The 26,065-nt window shown below is 41.5% G+C and overlaps 1 protein-coding gene across 1 annotated transcript in view; it reads left to right on the forward strand.

The window, feature by feature from the left end:
* nt5dc1 (5'-nucleotidase domain containing 1) overlaps positions 1 to 26,065 on the forward strand; it is an 80,578-nt gene that overhangs the window by 48,713 nt on the left and 5,800 nt on the right. The window contains exons 8-11 of the mRNA XM_085432910.1: positions 2,002 to 2,099; positions 8,478 to 8,599; positions 21,359 to 21,532; positions 24,346 to 24,514. Of these exons, the coding sequence (XP_085289036.1) occupies positions 2,002 to 2,099; positions 8,478 to 8,599; positions 21,359 to 21,532; positions 24,346 to 24,514 (563 nt within the window). The remainder of the gene's footprint in view (positions 1 to 2,001; positions 2,100 to 8,477; positions 8,600 to 21,358; positions 21,533 to 24,345; positions 24,515 to 26,065) is intronic.

The raw sequence follows: 26,065 nt of genomic DNA on the forward strand, positions 1-26,065 counted from the left end.
AGCCTTGTTTTTGTAGCCTAAGCCCCATTTCACACTCGATCAAGCAGCAGTACAGGGCCTTGAAACAACACAGTGTCCACGTTGCTGCTGTGTTTGGACTTAGATAAGCCCTTCTTGTTCTTTGTCGGCTCTTATCCTCTTCTCTGGCCTTGTCGATAGTTTGGTTTTTTTTCAGTCTCCATTGCTTGAAGCTGTTGCTCCATGTGAAGTTTTCAGGTTAAAGCCGTTTTGCTCTGGATGTCCTCCTCTCACACCATTTCCTGTCGTCTTCCACAGAAAGCAGAGGCCTGTCTGAGTGTGTGTGTTTGACACACACTCAGACCTTTACAAGGTCAGCAGATTTCTGTTGTAAGACTTAGAAATTAGGCTGAAGTGGTTTAGGGAGGAGTGTTTGTGCTGATTGAGGTAGTTGGCTTCAACATCCTACTTGGTTGTCTTACAGCCAAAGTTTGTGTATTCTTCCAGGGAAATGTGTTGGTGGGTCATGTCAGCACATGATGTGTGATATGTTAAGAAAGCACTTTATTGAGAAACGGGGCTTCTCCTTTGTCATCATGCCACCGTCCTTTTCAAGAGAAAATCGTCACTGGCCCACAGTAGTTGCTGTGTGGCAAATAGTGGCTGAACACCAATGACACGAGGCTGTCAGAAATAGCACAGGAAAGCCAGCTCTGTCCAACAGGAGAGTACAAGCTAATACTGACCAACCTGTCCAGTGAAGTGGGCATTACTATTTGGTACAATTGGATGAAGACTTTTTTTATAAGAAGAATAGCATCATTTCATGATTCTGTGAGTGTTTATTCCACTGACTAAGCATGTTTTCTGGTTTATATAAAGTACTGAAAGTTGAGATGTTTATCCATTTTCTTCGGCTAATGTGGGAGTGGGTCATATGGGCAGCCAAAACTGAATTTAAAAAAAATTGAACTTAATTTTTTTAAACATGCACTTTTCAAAGAGGTTTTTACATGTCCACTTAGGTGGACAACATACGTTTTGACTTATGAATTTGACAAACTACTAAAATAAAATGTGAAAGAACTATAACATAACAAAAATATTTTTTATATATATTTTAAATATATTTTATAACAATATATGTAACAAATATTTATTAATCCTTTATTTATCCAGGTAAAAAATCTCATTGAGATTAAAAATCTCATTTCCAAGAGAGACCTGGCATCATAGCAACAAAAGTCACATACCACATAGGTATATATAAATATAAATATAATATATATATATAAATATAACAAATATAACCCTGTCACCCAGTGAGTGGCAGGGTATGGAGTGACACAGCAGTGTCCAATGTAGTGGTTTATATGCAAGTATACTATCAACACAGACACAAATACAAGAAAACCGCCTTTGAATAGCTGTCCACTGTAGTGACCACTATGCATGAAAGGGTTAAACTCCTTGTCCCTGACCCAGTGTAGGCAGTTTGGGGATGGCCCTTCCTTTTCCAAAGTCACACATCACTGTCTGACTTTCCCATAAACACACTCCTAAACCTCATGGAAAGCCTTCCCAGAAGAGCTAAAGCAGTTATAGTTGCAAAGTGTGGATCACAATTATATTAATATATTTTTCAGTACAAATAGACTTTTGAGTTCTGAATTATGATTGTTAAAATGTGCAGAAACCCATTTTTGCCACGGTTATATACTGTACTGTACTATAATGAGCACTTTTGTCATGAAGCAATTAAAGCTTGGCACATACTAATATTTATGTCTTGCTTCATGAGCCACTTGTTGGCTTCTCTCCTTATAAGGAAGATTCTTCCTCATAAACATGTATACTAAAGTCCTCATGACTGTAGGTCGGTGTTTACTTTAGTCTGCATTTCTTCACTGTTTATTGCTCTGTGTTTTCTATCATCTGTATCATCTGATTGTTTAGGCTCATTCAGCCTCACTGTGTGCACTTGTGTACTTGGATGCTTTCCACGAGTTGTCGAGTCTAAAGAGTTTTCTCTGGCTGTTACAGGAAGGACTTTGAGGAACTATTTGACATCATTATCACAAATGCCCTTAAGCCAGGATTCTTCTCCTTGGTGCCCCAGCAGAGGCCCTTTAGAACCCTTGGTAAGTAAAAGATCACCGCACCCATTTCTCAGTTATTTAAGCCTTGAAAACATCTGTAGAAAAGGCTCAAATATATAACTTTTGCACCGACTGGAGGTTTCAAAATGTTGTTAAATGTTACATTAAAATATTATTATGATTTCAAATATATAAAAATAATAATCTGTCACTTTAAAGAGTACCATCACATAAAACGTACTTTTAATTAAACAAAAACAAAACATCTTTTTTCAATTATCTTGTACGTGTTTGTCATATTGTGTAATTACTGCTGCATGTCTGCAATTGAATATATTGGCTTTGCCACATTAAACAGCAAAGTGGCATCATTTTGAGTCCAATGATCTGGTAATACTTTTTAAGGAATGGTGTTGTGTAAGTTTACTGTAGCTGACCTCTGTAATATGAATGTTTCAGGACATATAAGAGTGTACGTTAGTGGTTATTAACACCGACTTATTGGGTGTGGTTTCTGGACATTTTCAGTTTAAGCCAAAGCTTAATTACAGATGTAAAAAGCTCCTCCAGACCATTCCCTGTGGATGATTTGACTAAAACAGGTCAAACTACACTGGCTCATGTTTAGTTTGCAATTGAGAGTGTTTAAAGGATGGACAAACCCACTGGTTTTGGATTCTACATTATGAAAGTGACCTTATTTGAAAAAAAGAGGGTGGAATGCAAGTTTATCAGCCAAGAATATCAAGCTTGGCTAGTCACCAAAACTAAAGGGCAAGGGAGCCTTGACCTCCTTGGCTCACTTGTGACCTCAGTAAACACATTCCTAAGGCGAGAGGCGGCGTACACCCTGGACAGGTCGGCAGTCTATCACACAGAGACAGACAAGCATTCGCACTCACAGTCACACCTATGGACAATGTAGAAATATTAATTAAGCTAACCCCAATAATTGCTTATGTTTGGACTGTGGGAGGAAGCCATAGTACCCGGAGATAACCAGATGGTGGAGTTCTTTCTGACGTCAACTGTTCTAACCCCACACCTGTGCTGCTCCATTTACAACAGGCTTTTATTACTTTATTAGTCTATTGATGGGAATGAGAGCTTACTCCAGCTATAACCACCACAGATTTTACATTTAACCTGAATATTATAAACAGCTGTGCGTTCTGTTATTGACAGCACTATCTGCAGCTTCCATGTAGCTTCTCCTACCTGCCCCAACCCCAGACATCTGCTCCTAGATGCTGGTGGTGAAGGCGTGTCCTGGGACAGGGGTTGTTTCCTGGTATGCTCCCCATGTCTGGATTATCTGGCTGCCAGCAAGAAGACTGGGGATGCATTATGTGTGAAGACGGGATGATCCACTCACTGAAATATTCTCTCCCTCGCCCTTAGCTTTGCCACGCTGGCAGAAGTAGCATCGGCATCTGGCCTCTATTCTTTCTTTTTTTTTAAACTGAAATCGTTGCTTCTTGTTCTGCACTCTTGACATATTCTCATTTTTATTGGCCAATAAAGTTTATTTAGAACACTTCAAATTTATTACACTAGAGCTGATGTTTGAAGACCCGCCAAGCATGCTCAATTCATTGTCATGAAGGTGAGCGCGCAGAGCTGATCATCAGCTCGTAAATGATTGGTTTAAGAACAACGTCCACTTTCCTTCTATATTCTGAAGACATTCAGATTCACAAATTGCATTTACTTCCTCATCATCTGCAGATTAGGTAACACTACATAAAAGTACTCTACAAGTACCTGGATGGTGTACTTGTAGATGGCCCTACTGGTGGTGGTCAGAGGACCCGGTGGCGCCAGTGTCCAGCAGCCTCGCCTCTGTCGGTGCACCCCAGGGCAGCTGTGGCTACAATGTAGCTTGCCATCACCTGTGTGTGAATGGGTGAATGACTGAATTTAGTGTAAAGTGCCTGTCATTCTGGGACAGGATAGTTTTATCTGTTCAAATTCGTCAGTTTCTGAAGCCTGAAAGTCGTCACCAGTAGAAGAAAAAACTGGTGTTACAGAAACAGGACTTCTTAAGAGCTGCTGCTTATCTCAGCTGCACCATTTGCACTGCTCTGAATCCAAACCACATGACCCCATCACTCTCATACCCCAGTGTCCTTGCAGCTGAGTATACACGTGTGCATGAGTATTCGCAGATGTTCAGGTGCTCATCCCTCGTCTTACTGTTTTTTCTCTCCTGTCAAAATGTTTCTAGCATATTTAACCTGAGTTTGAACTCGCTCTGTGGAACACTGTCTTTTTTATCGCAGAGGGTGAAGGACTCCTTTTATCATTATGCTGCTGCTGGGTTTTAGATGCAGTGAGCCCTCTATCCTGCTTCACAGAGAGGAGAGTGTAAATTCAGACAGGGAGCAAGCGTTTGCCATTGTTTAGGTTGACTAAGGAGGCTTACTGCAGAAAGTCAAACAGTCATACAGTATATAGCAGCTTCAGAAAGTTTTCTTTTTGCACATTTGCATTTTCACAAAGTTTATTTTAGCAAAAAAAACTGTAAGAAAATACATACTTAAAGCTGTGAATTAGTTTTTATAACTATATGAAATATTTACAGTATAAATGTGTAAAATTACAGGATATTTTCTGTAATTTTACACATTTATTTCTTACAATTTAAACTCAAACAGTCAGTTATTGAAAATGATCTATAGGAAGCTGCCCAGCATTGTTAAATGTGATGTTGTGATCATCGTGCAGTTAATCATTACTGAAACATTGGGGATTACATGTCTGTATCCCAGTTCCACTTTTGCTTATTATCTGCACTAACAAACAGCTTCTCTAGAAGGAACTTCTTTGCTAACATCAAACCTGTAGCCAACCAGTGGAAAACTCTTATTCGCGTTGTTATTCACAAGCTCTGTATTCTGAAAATGACACGGGTGTTTTACCTCCACAGAACCATGGCTCTGACTTTTCGGAGAGAAAAGATGAGATTTGTTAATACCTTGGCTGACAAGTGGTGTTTGTTAAGGTTGGATTGAAACAAGAGGGGCATGGCTGGATCTGAATATGGCAGTCTTCACTGTGCTGCTTTCATTCGTAGTCTGATTTTCCCCTTCAGTGCTGAGCTGAGATAAGGGCTGCCGAAATGCAGTTTCTATCAACAGCAGCTCACGTCTTTGTAGAGTCATGGAATACTTGGAATCAAGTTACCAAACTAAACCAAACAGAAACTTCAGAGGTTTTCTACCATTTCGATTGTCTTTTTTTTTTTTTTACTTTTTATTTTATTTATTTGAACAACTCACTTGTCCATTACGCATACAGTTTCTTCAGAATAACAGAATACAAAGAGGGTCACAAACTCAAGACAGTGAAATTAGAAAGAAAAAGGAACAAACAAATATATGTATAAAAATATAAATACATATATAATAATAATTAGAAAAATAAGATAAAGTAAAACAAAAGAAAAAAGAAAAATAGGAAACATGCCTGTGGTGTCAAACATTTCCATCGTTCATTTCACATTCTTTTCTTTTTTTCTTTTTTTTTGTATGCCATCTTCATTCAGTTCAGTCTTTGTTTTTTTTTCTTCTGCTGTACGTCAACCATTTTCCCCAGTTCTTCAAAAAGCGTTCTTCCTTTAATTTTAGTTTATGTGTAAAGTTCTCCATCTTCATAATGTCCTCCACAATTGCTACCCACTGCTGCTTTCCTGGTGTTTCTGTCTTAAGCCAGTTTTTGGTGATGGCCTTCTTTGCTGCCAAAAGGAGAATCTTTGTCGCATGGAGTCACACAAACCACCTGCAACTCAACACCTCAAAGACTAACTGGTTGTGGACTTCGGGAGGTCTAGAGCAGGTCCACTGCCGGTTCAGATAGAGGGGGAGGAGGTGGAGGTGGTCAACAAGTACAAGTACCTCGGGCTGTGGGTGGACAATAAACTGGACTGGTCATGCAACACAGAGCACCTGTATAAAAAAGCCCAAAGCCGACTGTACTTCCTCAGGAGGCTGAGGTCTTTTAACATCTGCAGGAAGCTCCTGAGGATGTTTTACCAGTCGGTGGTTGCTGGAGTACTTTTCTATGCTGTGGTGTGCTGGGGGAGCAGCACAGCAAAGAGGGACTCATCCAGGCTGGAGAAACTGATCAGGAGGGCTAGCTCTGTGGTCGGCATGAAGCTGGACACTCTGGTGACAGTGGCAGAACTGTCAGAACTAACAGACTTAAAAACTCCTTTGTCCCACACGCCATCAAACTCTCCTCTCTGGAGGGGAGAGGGAGGGGAAACAGGAGGACAAAGGAGGGGGGAACAACTAAGCTGTAGTGCCTCTTCACCTCACTGTACAATACCTTGTGCAATACTTTTTGTAAATAGTCAACAGTGCAATAGACTCAATACTTGAAATGTGCAATTCACTTGTATTTTTATTTTTTATTCCTATTTATTCTATTTATCCCCTTTGTATATTTTATTTATATTTGTCTCTGTATTTATATGTGTGTGTGTGTGTGTGTGTATATATATATATATATATATATATATATAACAATTCTGTAACTGTAACTTCGGTCGTTGCTGTGCTTTTTGGAAGTCGAATTTCCCAGAGGAACCCACCCGAGGGATTAATAAAGTTCTATCTTATCTTATCTTATCTTAATCTTAGCCAGGTAACGATCCTTTACATCTACAGTACCTTCCAAGTACCCTAGATACAAAACAAGGCAGGTTCTAGGAATAATATAACCTAATATATCACAGAGAGCCGAGTGAATTTTAACCCAGAAAGTGTGAATTTTTCTGCATTTCCAGAAAATGTGCTTATGGTCTGGTTCATCCCATCCACACAGCCTCCAACATTGTTTTTGTGTATTGGTTTGTTTATTTTTAATCTTAGGTGTAATAAAATAGCGAATTTGATTTTTCCAGATGAATTCTCTCCACCTCAATGAGTGAGTTGTATTCTTATGTTCTTTCCATGTTTCATACCACACCCTCTCAGTGATTTCTTCACTCAGCTCTCTTTCCCATTTTACTTTAACATATACAGTTGATTCCTGTCTTGAGTCCATCAAACATTTGTATAGGGTAGACACTGATTTTGGAATAACACTTTTATATGCCAGTATAATTATTTTTATAATAGGATGGATTTTGTCTTCCTTTATTTTTATGTTTTTATTAACGTAATCGCTCACCTGTAAGTATCTGAAAAAATCCTTGTTTTTTAAGTTGTATTCCCGTTTTAATTCTTCAAAACTTTTAATTTCTCCTTTTTTGATTAATAAACAAATTGCTGTGATTCCCTTTTCATTCCAATTTTTAAAACCAAGATCCAATTTTCCTGGTCCAAATTCTTCATCGAAGGCTATCCATTTTAGCAAACCAAGCTCTTTACCAATTCTGAACTCCTTTACTGTATCATACAATACATTTAATGTAAAGGATATTATTGGGTTCCTATCTTGGTCTTTAGTTACGTATTCAGGGATCTTTTTTATACCCATGTTTGTTTGAATTGGGACATTGAGTGTGGAGAGCTCCACATCCTTCCAGCGAGCCCCATAATCATCACTACACCAATATGTTATCTGGCGTATCTGTGCAGCACGAAAATATTCTTTTAAATTAGGAAGCGACATTCCTCCTTTCTCCTTAGTAAGCTGTAAAGTAGTGTATCGTACCCTTGGCCGCTTGCCTTCCCAGACAAATCTAGATATATACTTATCCCATTCTGAGAATTGGGTTTCAGGTATGCTTATCGGAAGAGAGAGGAATAAATATAGCAATCATGGTAAGATATTCATCTTTATCACATTTATCCTGTCATTAAATCCTAACGGATATGTATTCCATCTTTCCATATCCTGCCTTATACATTTGAAGAGATGCAAATCTAGCCCGATTAATAGCACTGTAATTTAATCCTCTGAGGTCGACATCCTCATCAGTCGCAACCCAAATTCAAATTCTTAGCCTGGGCTATCAGAATATGTCATTTTTCGTGGTTGCATGATTTTCATTAAAATGCTCTTCCAAATTTTGGCAATTGAGGAAATAAGAAAATAATTATTCCAACTTTTTTCAAAAAAGTCCATTAGAGGGTGAGGGTCGTGTTGGGGTTAGATTTACAACCTATGATCAACTCAGAGGGTTAAAAGGTTGAATGATTCTGAAGACCTAGTAAAGAATCATAAAGTAATTTAAAAGACAAATTAGAGCTGAGGATAAGATGCTATTTGTACTTCCCTGTTCTGTTTTTTCACAAACACTGAGATTTACTCTTTGTTTCCCTGCACAAATGACGCTGTACCTCTGCCACTGAGTTGTGTGGTTTTGTCCTGGATTACTGGAGGTTTTGCTGGTGTGTCTGCTCCTGCAGCAGCTGGCGTGTTGGTCAAACTGCTGCGACTGTTTTATATTACCCATTTTTGCTTGTGCAGTGAACGATGTGGAGGAGAGCGAAGGTCTGCCATCGCTGGACAAACCCGGCTGGTACTCCCAGGGCAACTGGCCACACCTCCACGAGTTGCTCAAGAAAATGACGGGGAAACCAGAGCCCAAGGTACACAAACCACCTCATACACTACAGCAGGCAGCCAGAGCTCTGGCTCACTTTGAGGTTAGCTCCAACTTCAGCTTTTGGCAGGCACTGAAAGAGATGAAGGCTTCATGATAAATACGCTCAGGGAGATTCACACTAGAGTGATGAAGAGGAGGAACATGGCCCCTGGCATGACTGTTGACAAGGCAGGGGTGTGACAGCATGCTGAGAATTCACTGATAGAGCCAGTATAAGCCATTCTTAGAGACACTTCTTTCCCTCAAGAAAACAACAGTTAACCAACATTCAGTCCCACACGACAGTGGTTTGTTTAATTGACAAGACTAAGGGAAACCTTATTTTTTGTCATGTACATACAGATATATTTATGACTTCTCAAATTAAACATGGAAAAAATTAGCTAAACTAACTAAATACTGTGGTCAACTCCAGCCAAGTACCTCTGGCTTCAGACTTTTCTAAATGCTTGGCTTCAGACTTTTTCTTCCAAGGAGCCACGGTTTTTTTTACATTTTTAAAGTGGTCTAGAGCAGCGGTGTCCAACTCCAGGCCTCAAGAGCCGTTGTCCTGCAGGTTTTAGATGTGTCCTTGATCCAACACAGCTGATTTAAATGGCTAAATTACCTCCTCAACTTGTCTTGTAGTTCTCCAGAGGTAATGAACTAATCATTTGATTCAGGTGTGGTGACCCAGGGTGATATCTAAGGCTACGTTCACACTGCAGGCGAAAGCGCATCAAATCCGATTTTTTTGACCCTATGCGACCCATATCCGATCATGGTATGACAGTGTGAACGGCACAAATCCAATATTTTCAAATCCGATCTGGGTCACTTTCGTATGTTGTACTGAATCTGATACATACCCGATGTTTCAGAAAGCGACTGCTGTGTGAACGGTCAAGTCGCATTAAATCTGTCTTTTACATCACTGACACAAGACAGACGCCAATTATCAAGCGCCCGATAAGACATCGCGAACGCTTCCTGGCCATCCGGTGAAACTGTTGGGAAGACAACGTTGGAGAAATGTTAACATTTTATTTATACTGCATAATCTGCAGATTCTGACAGAAATCTGCAACTATCCTTTGAAGCACCGCTCCTCTCTAAAACAGCAATAAGGATCATTATTAGGTTATCTACATTATTATGTAAATAACAAAATAACTTAAAGCAAAAATTGGGAAACGTGAAGTCCGAAGTCTTTATATTAAGGGCCATCAGTCAAACAATATTGTTTGCTCTGGGTCTAAACAGAGCGCGTTGTGTGTGACATCTTCTTTTGCGCATGCGGCCGCTTTGAGCGTTCACACTTGAGAGCGTTTGCTGTCGCATTTTATTTGTAGTGTGAATGAGCAGACAAAAAAATCGGATTTGATCAAAAAATCGGAATTGAGCATTAAGACCTGCAGTGTGAACGTAGCCGAAAACCTGCAGGACACCGGCCCTTGAGCCCTGGAGTTGAACACCCCTGGTCTAGAGTATTAGTTCTCCAGGCTTTTTGAAGGTCTTTTAAAGTCTTTGGACTTTGGCTGGTTTTTCACGCATTTTCATTCCAGTTCTTGTGCTTCATCATTTTAAGAGGAATTCTCTTTTTTTTTATTGTTTTAAAAGCCATTTTATACTCACTTATGAATCATTCGAGCATATAAAAAGTACTGTTGCGAAACATATAATTTGTTCCCATTTATTTAGTCGATTGTATGTAAAGTGCCAACAATAGAACTGTTTGACAGGTGTAAAACAATATTTTTGCACTACCGTATTTTTCGGACCATAAGGCTCATCGGATTATAAGGCACACTGTCAATGAACGGGTCTGTTTTCATACATAAGGTGCACCGGATTATAAGATGCACTAAGCAAAACAAAACAGTCAGATATGTCAAACTTCACTCAACTCATTCTTCTTGTTCCTCCACTTCCGTACCATTGATTCATTAATGTTGAATTCTCTCGCAGCTGCTCTATTCCCATGTTGTTGCAGTATATTAATGACTAACCTCATATTGTGGATGGATTATCTCAGTTGTTCTCCTGACTGAAGTTTGGTCTGTTTACAGCATCCTGCCTTGTGATTGCATTTGTCCCACACCATTGGGAACCCTCACGTTAACTTTTATCGAGTGGATAAAAGTTAGCGTTCATGCTCCAGCTTCACTGTGTTTATGTTATGCTAACATAGCTGTGTAGCGATCATGTAGCACATCATTATATTCCAGCTAGTCTAACTTCAGTAACCCTACAAAAGTCACTGCTGTTTAGTTTTCTGTCTTCAGTTATGTTGGAAGTGATAACAGAGCTGTACGTTTTAATTTTTCACAAATCTCTCAGTCAGAACATGCTATATGATGTTTAGGTGGAAACTAGCAAGCTAACTTCTTGCTAACTTCTAACTCCGTTAAATGTAATAAATTTTGTTGTCATGGATGCGTGGATGTTAAATTTAATTGTTATACCTGGTAAAGTGGCAATGCTGATCATTTTATTAAAAACGAAATAATTTAGACAGTTTTTCCACTCTCAGTGATGCCACCGTGTTCGTTTGACTTCGGGACCTTAAGTGGAGTTTGGACCCGGATTACTCCGCAAGGCTCCTGACTACGGTAGCCGTAATGCTCCAACAATCCATCAAGCGGTGCAGCTTCGTAGCTTACCAAAGTTGTACTAAAACATTTTTTGACAGACTTTTGAGCGCCGTGTACCACATAAAATCGGTTCAACATCAATAAGCACAACCAGAATTCACACATAAGGCACACTGTTGATTTTTTTAGAAAGTCTACTGAATGTGGGATCACCTCGATTGAGAAAAGAAAGATAGAATAAAAAAGGAGTATCCAGAAGTTTTGGGGCATCCTTGAAGAAACTTGAAGAACTATTCCTGAAGACTCCTACAAGATATTTACAAGAAAGCTTGCCCAAGTAAGATGAGGCTGTGTTAAAGAATAAAGGTGGTCATACCAAATGCTGTAGAACTAAAACAAAACCGAATAGAAAGGATAGACAGAAAGGATCAAAAATAATTGGATAATTGACTGACAAGTAGTGCTACTTTACAACTGTTTATTTCCCCCACATTAATTGTATTTCGGATTAAAATCTTGCTGACTACTCAAAAAGCTTTGTGTTGACTCATTTGTAGAATAAGACAAACATTTATTTGTATTGTTTGTTTTTATGGATAAAATAGTATTTGCTGCTCTCTTTGGTAGTTGACAGTCTTGAAAATGAGATTTTCAACCTTAATTAAACCTTTATGTGATCACTTAAAGGATATATTAAATAAAACCTAATAAACAATCTAAGAAGCTTTAGGGATTAGCCAAATATACAACTTTCTAGATTTCTTTCTCTATGAAAATAACTTTTTAAAATTTCAATTAAATACTTCATATACTTCATTAAATACTACGTATGTCAAAAGATTTTACACCAGATACCGTCACCTGACCCAATTAACCAAGTTTGGAATTGTCACTCGGAGTCCCCTAGCTTATGATCTGCTAGGGCCAGATAATAAGGATCTACAGACAAGATTTTAGTTGGGAGGGAACAAGATCAGAAATGACAATGGTTGGATGTAAACGTGAATATTTTGGCAGCACGGTGGCACGATGGTTAGCACTGTTGCCGCACAGCAAGAAGGTCCTGAGTTCAATTCCACCATCAGGCCGGGGTCTTTCTGTGTGGAGTTTGCATGTTACTCTCCGGGTACTCCGGCTTCCTCCCACCATCCAAAGACATGCAGCTTGTGGGGATAGGTTGATTGGATAATCCAAATTGCCACTAGGTGTGAATGTCCGAGTGAATGTGAGTGTGAATGGTTGTCTGTCTCTATGTGTTAGCCCTGCGACAGACTGGCGACCTGTCCAGGGTGTACCCCGCCTTTCGCCCTATGACAGCTGGGATAGGCTCCAGCGCCCCCCGCAACCCTGAAAAGGATAAGCAGAAGCGAATGGATGGATGGATGAAAACTATCAAATAAAGTAGGTATTTATAAGACAATAGCTTATATTTGGTGTCTGGTAAGTAATGCAGCTGTCTTCCAGACAAATAAGCTTCCATCTGTGTGAAATTATGAAATTGTATCAGAAAAACAAGCAATAAAGTGGCATCAAAGCAACAGTTTAGTCAAAAACAGGGCACAGGACACAACTACATAAAAGGAAAAATGCCAGACAAAATAGACCAGAAAAAATGCTGACTCATCTCTGCTCTCAACAGTCTAACTACAAGCCAGCCACAAAACTCCCATTAGACGTTACAATGAAAGCTTTTTGGCTTGTGGCTTTTTGTAGAGAGAAGAGCTGTCCCATACTGGAATGCATCTAAAGGAAAAAGCTGTTAAATAATCCAGTGTGTCTGTGTATGCTCACAGGGATGTATAATTGTGTCTAAAAGGACCTAATTTGGAACAATCATGTCCCTTTAAATTTGATAGATTTTCACATAATACAATGAAATATAAATATGTATGCTCAATGATTACACTTGAATGTTCTACAAGCAATTAATAATGTATGTTATCCATCTATTTTCTTCTCCTTGTCCGGGACAAGGAGAAGAAAATAGATGGGCTCCATCTCCTTTTCCGAGACGGAGCCCACACCTCCGTCTCCGTAGCCACCTACTCTAGTTTGTCCGAGGGAACACCAAGGTATTCCCAGGCCAGCCAAGAGATGTAATCTCTCCAGCATGTCCTGGGGCTTTCTACCAGTGGGACATGCCCCGATGAATCCGAAAGAATAACATCATCTGCAAAAAGCAGAGATGCGATTCCGAGAGCACCCAAGTGGAAGCCTTCCATCACTTGGCTACGTCTGGCTATTCTGTCAATAAAATTATGAACAGAATCGGTGACAAAGGAACTCAGGGTGAACCTCATCTACCTCAGGGACCCTGGTGCCATGTGCACTTATGGACACTTTTGTGTTCGAACATGGTGTTCATTAAGGACAAACTGTGGTTTGATCAGGCAGACCATTCTTTCCAATCAAGCCCCTCCAGGTCTCGGTGTTGTTGCCCACATGAGCATTAAAGTCTCCCAGTAAGAAAACAGAATCCCCAGGTGGAGCACACTCAAGCAACCCACCCAGGAACTCCAAAAAGGCAGGTACTCTGAACTGTCGTTTGGCAGATAAGCGCAGATGACAGTTAGGATCTGTTCCCCAACCTGTTCCCTTGATCTTACGCTTATAAGGGTCTTCTAAATTGCTCTTTGTCTGGTCTCTCACGCAGGACCAATTTGCCATAGGAGACCCTATCAGAGGGCAAAAGCCAGCCGCCAGAACATCAGAACCCTGGGACACACACTGTGACATTGTGATGTTAAGACAAGAACTTTGACAGTGGCTTTGTTAGTGGCTGGGCAAATGGGGTTTAACACCACTGACAGGCAACCACAATTTATACTGATTTTTCAGAAAGCTCACAATTGATCCAAGTAAACACTTAAAAAATTTAACACGAGTATAACTGTTTTTGGACATTTATTCAGAAATGTGAAATGTGATTTTCGCTCACATAATTGTACACATTGAAATATAAATCAATGTGTGTGAAATATAAATCTTCTACTACGGTTGTTGTGGTATGGTGATGTATAAATTTTTAGCACTTTATGATTTCCTATGAAGCTTTCTTGCTTTTGGAAATAAGAGGAATAAGGAAATCTGTAGTTTAGCTGCCAACAATGCCTTAAGAACCATAAGAGCATGTAACTTTTCTTTTAAAAATAATCAGATAAACTTTTTCTATCTAAACTGACAAAATAATTTAGGGCAGGAGAAATGATCTGTAATAGATCAGGCACAGCCAGCACTGCACTGGGCAAACCCAAGTCCAGGTAGTAATACTCATCACCATCCACATCGAAAGTTCCTCTTCCCCCTCCTCCCACTCCTGTGCTCAATGCTCCCCCTGTTCCTCAGCCACGTGGAGAAAGCTCTTGTGGAATTTAGTGTCAACCTGCACTTATAGCTGCTTTAAAGACTCCTCTGGGTTGACCTGAGGCACTCTGTATTTTCAGTTCTCTCCACTTTCACCTGACAGGACTTAAGGCAGGTGGCTTGAATAGAGGCATTCAAGGAAGATTACAATTGACTTACAGGACACTGCTGAAACTACTGGGGTTGTGACTGGACTGATCGGACATGATCAGACAGGTTCTTTGGGTATGGGTAGTTCATTCTGTGTTCCCTGTGTTGTTTTGGGAAAAGCGGCACAGGTTAAAAAGGAAAAACAACAACATGTGTACTGATTCTGCTGACAGTATTTCACAAGTTAAGAGAAATGTCTGGTTTCTGAGAGTGTAACTGACAAAATGTCTGTTGCCCCCACCCCCCTTATGCTCCAGGCTCCATGCTGCCTGTAGCACAATGGCCTCATTAAGGTCATTCTATATGTTTGCATTGCCTGATTGCCTGATAAAAGAACTACAGACCCACATGGCTGATTCTCATAACTTGACCAAGGGGAAACTTTCATGTGCAGCTTTTTGCCATGAAGGAATCCCATTGGATTCCTAGTCTTTCACCTGCAAACTTTATATTAATACTAGATTTTCTGGTTGGCTTTCAACTTACATGATGAGGCATGACCAGATAAAGTTCCATGCTTACATGTTCTGCAGAATTCATCCTGAAAAACTTTGGTATTATAAGATGGCACGTCAAGTAACTTTGAATTCAATTCTACTTGTATAGCATTTTAATTAATTTGCACCAGATAACCTGTACACTGGAGAGGAACTGCATCTCACTAATTTAGGAGGTCTTCATTTAGTCTGGAAAAAGAGTTTGTTGCTCTAATAAGTCTTATAATAATAATAATAATAATAATAATGGATTGGATTTATATAGCGCTTTTCAAGGCACCCAAAGCGCTTTACAATGCCACTATTCATTCACTCTCACATTCACACACTGGTGACTTCCCTAAAGCTAGGGCGTCTTACTGGTCACTGAATCTCTTTTTTTTTTCTCTTTTTTTTCCCGATCTAGATCCTATAACTTAGTCTATGTACCGTATTTTTCGTACCTTAAGGCACACATATAAGGCGCACTGTCGATGAACGGGTCTGTTTTCATACATAAGGTGGACCAGATTATAAGGCGCATTATGTGAAACAAAACAGTCAGATAAGTCAAATTTTACTCAACTCATTCTTCTTGCTTCCTCCACTTCCGTACCATTGATTGATTAGTGTTGAATTCTCTCGCAGCTGCTCTATTCCCATGTTGTTGCAGTATATGAATGACTAACCTCGTATTGTGGATGGATTATCTCAGTTGTTCTCCTGGCTGAAGTTTGGTCTGTTTACAGCATCCTGCCATGCTATTGCATTTGTCCTTAACCATCGGGAACCCTTACGTTAACTTTTCTTGAATCGAAAAAAGTTAGCATGCATCCTCCAGCTTCACTTATGTTATGCTAACATAGCTGTGTCGCTAGCGATCACATAGCACATAATTATATATACCAGCTAGTCCAACTTCAGTAACCCAAGAAACGTCACTGCTGTTTAGTTTTCTGTCTTCATTTATGTTGGAAGTGGTAGCAGAGCTGTACATCATAATTTTAAGTTTTCATGGATGCCAGGATGTTAAACTTAATTTAGACAGTTTTTAACGCTCTTTTTTTTTTTTTTTTTTTGGCCTGTCCCGTTTGGCTCTTTTGCCATCAGAATTGTTGTCTAAAGGCAAAGAAAGATGCCCAACGGATTTACTTTACCAAACTGACCATCCCAGCCTTGCCGTAATGGTCCATTTGATTCACCTTTTATTGTTTATTTTATTTTCACTTAATGAATACAGGACAGACTTGACTGGGGGAAAGAAGGGGAGAAAGAAAGAGGGAAAGAGAAACAGCTGAGAAGAGGGACTGGGGAGAAGGGCAAAAGACAAAAACCAACAGAACAGGCAGAGAAAAAAAAATGCATATATCAATTACCTGGATCACCTGCTGAGAAAGAAAAAAGAAAGCAAGCAGAAGAGAACAAGAGTAATAGAATAAACAACATCACAATGATATATGGGAATATGACAGTAAATACTAAATGTTAAACATTATTGTGCAGCACATAAGATCAACAGAACACAGTGTGCTTTGAGGTAGGAGCCAAAAAGGGTGTAGTTTGTGGGTGTGATCACCCGTGTGTACACCTGTGAGTATGGACGCGCTTGTTTTTTGTTTTTTTAAAAGGTTCCTTCATGTAATAATCTGCTAGAGGGTGTGGGGGGGGCACAGCCCCGTCCTCCAGGGCGTGAAGCAGGTGTGGAGGAGATCAAAACTCCAGACATCCAGAGGCCCCCAGAACACAAGAGACCAAGGAAGACCAACAGAGGGGCAGCTGCGCCACTGTCCCGGAAAGAGCTGAGGAGAGTCCCAGATGAGGGCTCACTCAGCAGCCGCGGAGCAGAAGCCAGGGGGAGTTGCAGTGACGCGCCCGTGAGCTCCGCCGGCAGCCAGCTGCGCCTGAGTGACCGAGCCCCAGGCCGAGAGGCCGGGGGCACCCCACCTCCGAAGTGGCCCGAGCGAGCCCCAGGCTCCAGGCCCCGATAAGCGGCCGCCAAGGAGTGAGCCGGTGTGTACCTGGACGACCATCCCCGGACACAAAGAACCACCAACGCACCGATGTCTGAGGGGGTCCGCCACTGGCAGGGGAAGTGGTGGTAGGGGGAGATAGGCCTCCAAACCTTGGAGGGCCTGAGATGTCCCCAGAGAGGTGGCGCCTGACACCCAACCTGACATATAGACACAGACATACAGGCACACACAGATACAAACATCCATTCCCACCCTCATGCTCTCATATGCACTTACTCCACACTCAACCAACGTGGAGACAGACATAAAGAGACGTTGTACACACGATCACACTCCCCAAGCGTACTCTACAAACCGGGTCTAGGTGCCCCCGCCCCTGTAGGGGGAACTGCACCCAGACCCAGGTGGTGTTTCCCTTTTCCCTGCGGTGGGGGGAGGCAGACCGCCCCGACTCCGCAGCAGCAGGAAGGCTCCACACTCCAGACCGCAGTCGGACGGCCAACTCCTCCTCCTAGTCCTAGCCCCCCTGCTCCAGCAGGTCGCAGAGAACGGGGGTGAGAGAAGACTCCGAACCTCCCTCCACCCGCTCATTGTAATGTTGATGCATGTGTGTTCTAAGGTGCATTTAAAACCCAGGAGGGCTTGGGGCTACCTGCCAGAGAGCAGCAGGTAAGCGCATGGTCCCTCCTGCTAGCCCTCAATGTCTACGTGTATTTAAAATTGAGAGGTGGGCAATGATGCCAGGGGTGGGGTGTACACCCTGATGGTACTTTGGACTCCGTGTATCGTGCCCACCCCCAAGATCCTATATGTATGTGTAATGAGAGTGTGAGTAATGTGAATGTCTAAGTTGTGGGATAAAATTGAGGCAGAGGCAGCCAGAAGGGGACAGAGGGGGGGGTAGCCTCCTCTGCACCCTGGTGACATACCCCTACTCCAAGGCCCTGCATGTGTGGGTGGTTGTGGTGGAGCGGGAAGAGGGAGGCAGCTGGAGATGGGGAGGGAAGGAAGGGAGGGGCAAGTGACCCCTCCCTGGGGCCAGCTCCCCCGCTGACCCCAGTAGGCACCCCCATACTCCGCGACCCGCCAGGGAAAGGGGGCCCAGGCCCATCCAGACCGGGCCCAGTGCAGCAGCGCTGCCCGGCCCCACAGAGCCCGGGACAGTCCACCCAACCCCACCACAGAGAAAACTGCACCCACCCCACCATCCACTCATCTTCCAGACTACATAAGACAATAAACACCCAGGCTGAGATCTTCCTCCACCTCTCCTGTATCTCCCCCTCCTGCAGAGGGAGCTCCTGAGGAGAGGAAAGCTCCTGCAAGATGTGACAATCTCCCCCACCAGTTGAAGAGCCCCCCAGGTGGCTCGACGCACCGGCGGCACCCTGCTCCAGGGCTGGGCCCCCATGCACCCACCCGCCCACAACCCCGGCAACACACCAACCAGGACCCAAGCCCCCGAGGCCCGGTCCGGGTCCCAGCCCAGAGACGGAGCGCCCCCAGAACCTCACGCCCATCCCGGACCCACCCAGGGGCAGCCAGGCTACCAGGTCAGTAACCCACGTCCGTCAGCACAGACCCTCCCCTAGCCCCGCTGCACGCAGCCGCGAGGAAACAGTCACCGGAGAGCCAACAGAGCCCCTAACCGGACATGACCGCTACCCCGGGTTGAGCCCCCCAAGGAAGATGCCTCCGGGGAACCCCCCGACGCCCTAAGCCTGTCCCTACCCCCACACCAATCACAACAGTGAAGGCGGGACCAAATTATGACCCCCCACCCCCACTAGGTGATGGAGCTGATCAAAGGAGCCCAGAGCAATTGATCTGATGTGGTGGCAGAGGCTGTATCAAGACTAATGTAATCTAATAGATAATTTCTATATTGGTTAGAATTAAGATTATTTTTATTTTTCCAGTTCATGAGGACTGTTTTCTTGGCTATGCATAGGGCAGTGAAAACCATATGGGCGATATTCTTTTCTGAAGTGACATTATCTAAGCTGCCCAACAAACACACTAAGGGGGAAGTTGGAATGTTACATTTCAGACACTTCGATAAGTCTTCACATATCTCGCGCCAAAACTTCTGAACTGGTGGACAGAACCAAAGAGCGTGGATATAATTGTCCGGTGAATTGGTTTGGCAGTTTGAGCAGTTGTTGGTAGACGTAAAGCCCATCTTGAACATCCGATGACCTGTATAGTGCACTCTATGTAATATTTTGTATTGAATTAATTGAAGACTGGGATTTCTAATTAGATGAAAGGTTTTTAATCTGAATCTCTATTAGTGAGCTACGTACCACAGGCCTTTAGGATTTCCACGATGCTGCTCATGTTGTTTGAAATTCCTACCAACACCACCATATATTTTTCACAAATGTTCTATATGCAAAAAGTGCAATGTATTTGTGTTAGCCAATCGTAATATTGGAGAGAAATCAAGTCAAGAAACCGTTCCTAGAACACCAGCTGTGCTGCGGCACAGCAAGTTTGACAGCTGAGAATTAAGAATAAAATACAAAAACTAAAGGGTGCATTTATAACCAATGAACAGTGTGATCGTTATGCTTACAAACCAAGAGGTGTCTGCCTGGCTGATTTAACCATAGCCTGGAGTCTGATTCTCTTTATAGGTCTTCCCCTAATGCAGAGCTTAGTGTAGTTGAGGTCGGTGTAACTGTATTCATCAACAATGAGTCTATCTGTAATATATTTTCTCTGTGCTGGAATCCATGGCCTCTCTAAATATTTATCATAGTGATCCCACAACTCTGGCAGCAGTACTGCTTAGCAATGAGAGGTGCAGGATGTTTCTGGGGTTCGAGGATCAGCTGTGGCCAGTTCTGGGAAAGTTAGTGGAAATATAACTCCTGCAGTCCTTGCACCACAGGCTCTGGGCTGCAGCCCCCCAGATTAGCCGGTCTGTTTGTTTACATGTGAAAGGGAGCTCTTGAGTCACAGCACAGAGCTGTGAGGAGAGAGACAACCCCCAGCTACTGGAATGCCTTACATACTCTTTATGGCCTTCTGGTTTGATTTAGTTGTATCTAACACGCATATATTTGCAGAGATATGTGTGTGTGATCACTATTTGTTTCGGCTAGTATGGGTTTACATCATTGTATATTGGGTTTGGGTAGAAACGGTAATACGTACTAGACTCAGAATTGCTACACTAATCAGCTTAGCTATATATGACCATTAAATACACCACCATTAGGTATAAACTGAGCTAGACTGGTTTGCATGACAGGGATAAAACACTGCTTTCCAGACAGAGCGGTTCTGCCATCTGCAGATCTGTTGAAACTGTGTTTTAAAGACAAATGAGATGTACTTTCAGTTGTCATTACAAAAATTATGTTAACTAAAAGAAAGTGGTTAAAAATCTTAGCCTATCTGTGAAACGCGGTGGTGGTAATGTCATGGTTTGGACCTGTTTGGCTACATCTGGGTCTGACAGCTTGTCATCACTGATGGAGTGAATGTTTTCTAAAGGAAAAAGTCAGGGCCTCTAATCATCAAATAAATCAAAAAGGATAGTGAATTGTGCAATAAGACATGACACAATGCAAAATATTATTAAATATTAAAATATTACCAAAGAGTGTAAAATGATAAAGCCAAGTCAAAACTTTGGCCTTAATCCAACAGAAATGCTGTGGAATTAGAGGGAACCCATCAACATTTTAGAACCTTAGAGTTTTTTGAATGTGAAATGGTATAAAGTCCCTCCAAGTCTATTATTGTTTTATTTGATTATTCAGTTGTTTTTACATATACTATTTTGAGGGCTTGTGTGAAAAGGATAAAAGAGATATAGAAAATTCCAGCAACTGTAAACTGTATGTATCTGTGTAGTATTCCTGTGAACTGACCTCTAGTCTTCTCCATTTTATACTACTTGTTACTCTAATGCCCTTTTCCCATCTTCTGTGTGTCAGTAGGTCTGTGTCATTTCATTTTAAACTCCTGCATTCTGAGTTCCCCACTCCAGTTTGGAGGGCTTTAACCTCTTAACATCAATCACCAGTGAAACCCTTTTTTGTGTGTGTGGGAAATAGGTCAGAATTCATACATGCTACCGTCATCATTGTGAATGTTAAAAGAAGATAAAAACCAGTTTAACTGACTTTCACTAAGCCTACGCAAGAATTCTGTTTCACTGAGAGTAACCAGGCTGTTATTTTTCACCCTGCAGGTAGTTTATTTCGGTGACAGCATGAGATCAGACATGTTCCCTGCCAGCAGCTTTGGGAAGTGGGAGACGGTGATGATAGTGGAAGAAATGGAGGGGGAGGGCGTCCCAAAGAGTGAAGCGGCATTGTCCAATGAGGCGCAAGTGGAGCCTCTAGAGAAGAAGGGAAAGTTTGAGGTAAGTTATATAGCAGTCATTCCCTACCCCCAGCTCTAGCCTTCTGACACCTTGTGGACTTTGTGTTTGTATATGCAGGCTCAAATCTTCTGTCAATTGAACTTGTGTCTGACTCTTTCTGGTTTCTTTAAGTATAGTTCTTACCCCTCAGCTGTAAAAGGCTGACGGGGTATTGTCATCAGCCTACCAGGCAGGTGGGCAGGCAACGTGGAAACTCAAGATTTAAATGCAGTAACTCAGGAATAAAGCAACATAGTTGTTTCAAATTGATACCATAGGTCTATGTACTAAAAATCTTGGATGACTTTGAATCTAACAAAGCACAATACTCAAAAGGAGGCGTTATAGTTTGAAATAGGTTCCAAAGCAGCTTGCAGATGTGCAACAAGTAAATAGTTTGTGCTACATACGACTTTCCAAATGGAACTAAAGAATATGACTTCAGCTGATGGATCTGCAGAAGCAGTCTGGCACTGAGATCAGCTGCTCTAAAACTGCTGTAGGATAGAAAAATGTAAGTGACTTTATTTTAATTTTGCTTTAATAGTCCAAAAAGTTGAGAATACTGCCCAACTGTGTTTGACCTTAAAACATCCATTCATGAACTTGTGAGGCAGGCTTGCTGAGACACAGTCATGAAATAAAAGGTTTTTAAAGGCAAATTATGGATCATATCAGGTGTTTAACTTCTGTCGTGTAGAAAGGAAATTGTAAAGAAATGAATAAATACATATCAGCCCTCTTGGTCACAGTTCAATGAGGATATTAAGCAGCAGGATGTTAACATCCCCTCAGACAAAAAAATAAGGCGTCAGCACATCTTCTGGCAAGAAACACCAGGATAAGAACATTTCCTCATTTTCGTTTCAAAGGGCACTCTGCACTGTACTTTACTGCAGTAAAGGAAGGAAGAGCAAAATTAGATGCGATGGAATAAAGCGGTCACATTTACCCGAAACACCCTGATCTAACTTACTGCTCATGTATTAAAACCAAGAACTTATTTTTTCCAACATACAGAAAAAGCCCACAGATGTACAGTGCACACTTTAAAGAAATTAGTAAAATAGACTGTATAGGGAGACTTACTATGGAGTCTTTGACCTCTGAATAATTCAGTTTTAAAATATATTTTGTCCTGTTATTACTAATAAGAAACCAAACTAGTTAGTAGGAACACTGCAGTGTTAATCATATATGAGGCATCAGGGCACAAATTCACTGTTGGGCCCTAACTAACTACAGAGTGCCTTGTTACCTCCCTTTAACTACAATCCAAATTCTGTAAGGGTTAGGATAGAGCTGGTAACATTAGCATACATTCTGATATACTATTAAGACTGACTTTCACTCAGTTATATATTACATAATGTAATATATTCATAATATTCTAATTGTTATGCTCAGTTACTACAGTAGGTACCTCTAAGCTAGCTAGCTAGTCATGTCAAGGAATCCAGCTTTTTTGGAACTTTCTTGGGATGAAACCATTCTTTGCCCTACTTATCTTTTATCTTTATCTTTCTTGTATCATTATATCCATTATAGTTTTTGGTTGACCATTTTATAGCCCTGAGTTTGGTATTCTAGCCATTAGGAGGTTTTCAGCTAAGCTAGAACAAATGCTAGTGCTGAGTAACTAGAGCAGTTAGCAATAGTTAAATGTAGAGACCATTTTGTACTAGGCTGTTAGTTAATTTATCATGTTACGTTGGCAACTTTAACATGAAGGAGACTGTAACAGAGCTCATGTAATTGTTTCCATTGAATAAATGAATTAAACAAGAACTTAAGTGTCAGAGATATTGGTAGTGCTGATAAAACAAGTGTTACTGACACAGATAGAACATCATTTGTGATAAGAAACTTCCTTTTCCTGTGGTTTGCAGTCTTTATTTTGAGCATTATCAAAGATCAAAACTAAGTAGTGTGAAGCCTGCTTGGTATTTTTCATCTTGTTTCACGGTCAACCATCATTAGTCTTTAGTGCATTTCATGTTTTCCCCATCTTCATAAATCTTTTGCGCAGTTTGCCTTTTTTTGTTTTAAAATATTATTATTATTATTTATTTTTTTTGTACTTTTATTTAACTTTTTCCCCCCAACAAATACAAGGCTGGTTCACATCCAAAATAATAACACTACACAGCACTAGAATATTACAACATTATGTCGATAATTGTTGTCCATTAGGATCCAGTTTACCGGTTACTCCCAGTGCTTCCAGTGGTTTCTTCCATTTGTCCACAAAAATCCGGGAGCTCCCATCAATATAGTGTCCCAGCCTGATCAGAGTCATAACTTCAATGATGAGCGACTTCCATAGAGAAATGGAGGGAGGCTCCAATATACCAATATATACATTAATATTATAAATAAAATATTCTTTTTAAAGTAATTGGAACACGTCTTAACATCATAAGCAGCTTGGGCTTTTTCCTTTTTTCTATTTTATCACCTGGTAAATCTCTGTTATGCAACATTTCCTGATATCTTTAAGGCTCATAAGATCAGTGTGTTATCAAACTTATTTTAAACACCACATCCTAATGTTGCTGCTCATTAGCAGAATCTGCTTGCAAAATGTACAAGTGATTATGACTAACACAGCAATACATTTCTCAGTAATAGTGATTCATTTCAGTACTAAAGAAAAGAAACCTCATCATAGCTGGCTGGATTGAAACCAGTTTAGAGATTCATCATCCTCTGTGTGCTCAGGGTGGTAATTCCTACATGTAAACAAGTCTGTACCTGTCTGAAAATGAACACAGTGTTGCATAGTTTGGCTTTTCTATCAACTGTCTCAACAGGAGCAGGGCATGAAGTCACCCTCTGCTGTGTCCAACCAGTGGGGTTCTTACTTTGTTGATGTGCATAAAAGTGGAGGAGGGGATGAGGAGAGCCAGAAGCTGACCTGGTGCTGCCACTGCATTCACAAATACAGCACCATGGCCATCCCTAGTGTTGAGCACATAGCAGGTATGTGAAAGGAGACAAACGATGGAAATACATTTGAAAGTGATGTGAAATACAGAGCAAATTAATATAAACACAGGGTTAGGGAACAGGGAACAGCCCTTTATTTAGAGCTCATGTATTTGTTACCCTCTACAATAACCCGAAAGGCTGACAGGAACAAGTATAGTGGGGCAAAAAAGTATTTAGTCAGCCACCGATTGTGCAAGTTCCCCCACCTAAAATGATGACAGAGGTCAGTAATTTGCACCAGAGGTGCACTTCAACTGTGAGAGACAGAATGTGAAAAAAAAATCCATGAATTCACATGGTAGGATTTGTAAAGAATTTATTCGTAAATCAGGGTGGAAAATAAGTATTTGGTCAATAACAAAAATACAACTCAATACTTTGTAACATAACCTTTGTTGGCAATAACAGAGGTCAAACGTTTACTATAGGTCTTTACCAGGTTTGCACACACAGTAGCTGGTATTTTGGCCCATTCCTCCATGCAGATCTTCTCGAGAGCAGTGATGTTTTGGGGCTGTCGCCGAGCAACACGGACTTTCAACTCCCGCCACAGATTTTCTATGGGGTTGAGGTCTGGAGACTGGCTAGGCCACTCCAGGACTTTCAAATACTTCTTACGGAGCCACTCCTTTGTTGCCCGGGCGGTGTGTTTTGGATCATTGTCATGTTGGAAGACCCAGCCTCGTTTCATCTTCAAAGTTCTCACTGATGGAAGGAGGTTTTGGCTCAAAATCTCACGATACATGGCCCCATTCATTCTGTCCTTAACACGGATCAGTCGTCCTGTCCCCTTGGCAGAAAAACAGCCCCATAGCATGATGTTTCCACCCCCATGCTTCACAGTAGGTATGGTGTTCTTGGGATGCAACTCAGTATTCTTCTTCCTCCAAACACGACGAGTTGAGTTTATACCAAAAAGTTCTACTTTGGTTTCATCTGACCACATGACATTCTCCCAATCCTCTGCTGGATCATCCATGTGCTCTCTGGCAAACTTCAGACGGGCCTGGACATGCACTGGCTTCAGCAGCGGAACACGTCTGGCACTGCGGGATTTGATTCCCTGCCGTTGTAGTGTGTTACTGATGGTGACCTTTGTTACTTTGGTCCCAGCTCTCTGCAGGTCATTCACCAGGTCCCCCCGTGTGGTTCTGGGATCTTTGCTCACCGTTCTCATGATCATTTTGACCCCACGGGATGAGATCTTGCGTGGAGCCCCAGATCGAGGGAGATTATCAGTGGTCTTGTATGTCTTCCATTTTCTGATGATTGCTCCCACAGTTGATTTTTTCACACCAAGCTGCTTGCCTATTGTAGATTCACTCTTCCGAGTCTGGTGTAGGTCTACAATACTTTTCCTGGTGTCCTTCGAAAGCTCGTTGGTCTTGGCCATGGCGGAGTTTGGAGTCTGACTGTTTGAGGCTGTGGACAGGTGTCTTTTATACAGATGATGAGTTCAAACAGGTGCCATTCATACAGGTAACGAGTGGGGGACAGAAAAGCTTCTTACAGAAGACGTTACAGGTCTGTGAGAGCCAGAGA

Source organism: Copadichromis virginalis, linkage group LG15 (genome assembly GCF_057382275.1).
Source record: "Copadichromis virginalis isolate Kocher_CV1m ecotype Utaka linkage group LG15, C_Virginalis_male_GT1.1, whole genome shotgun sequence".
NCBI classification, from domain to species: domain Eukaryota; kingdom Metazoa; phylum Chordata; class Actinopteri; order Cichliformes; family Cichlidae; genus Copadichromis; species Copadichromis virginalis.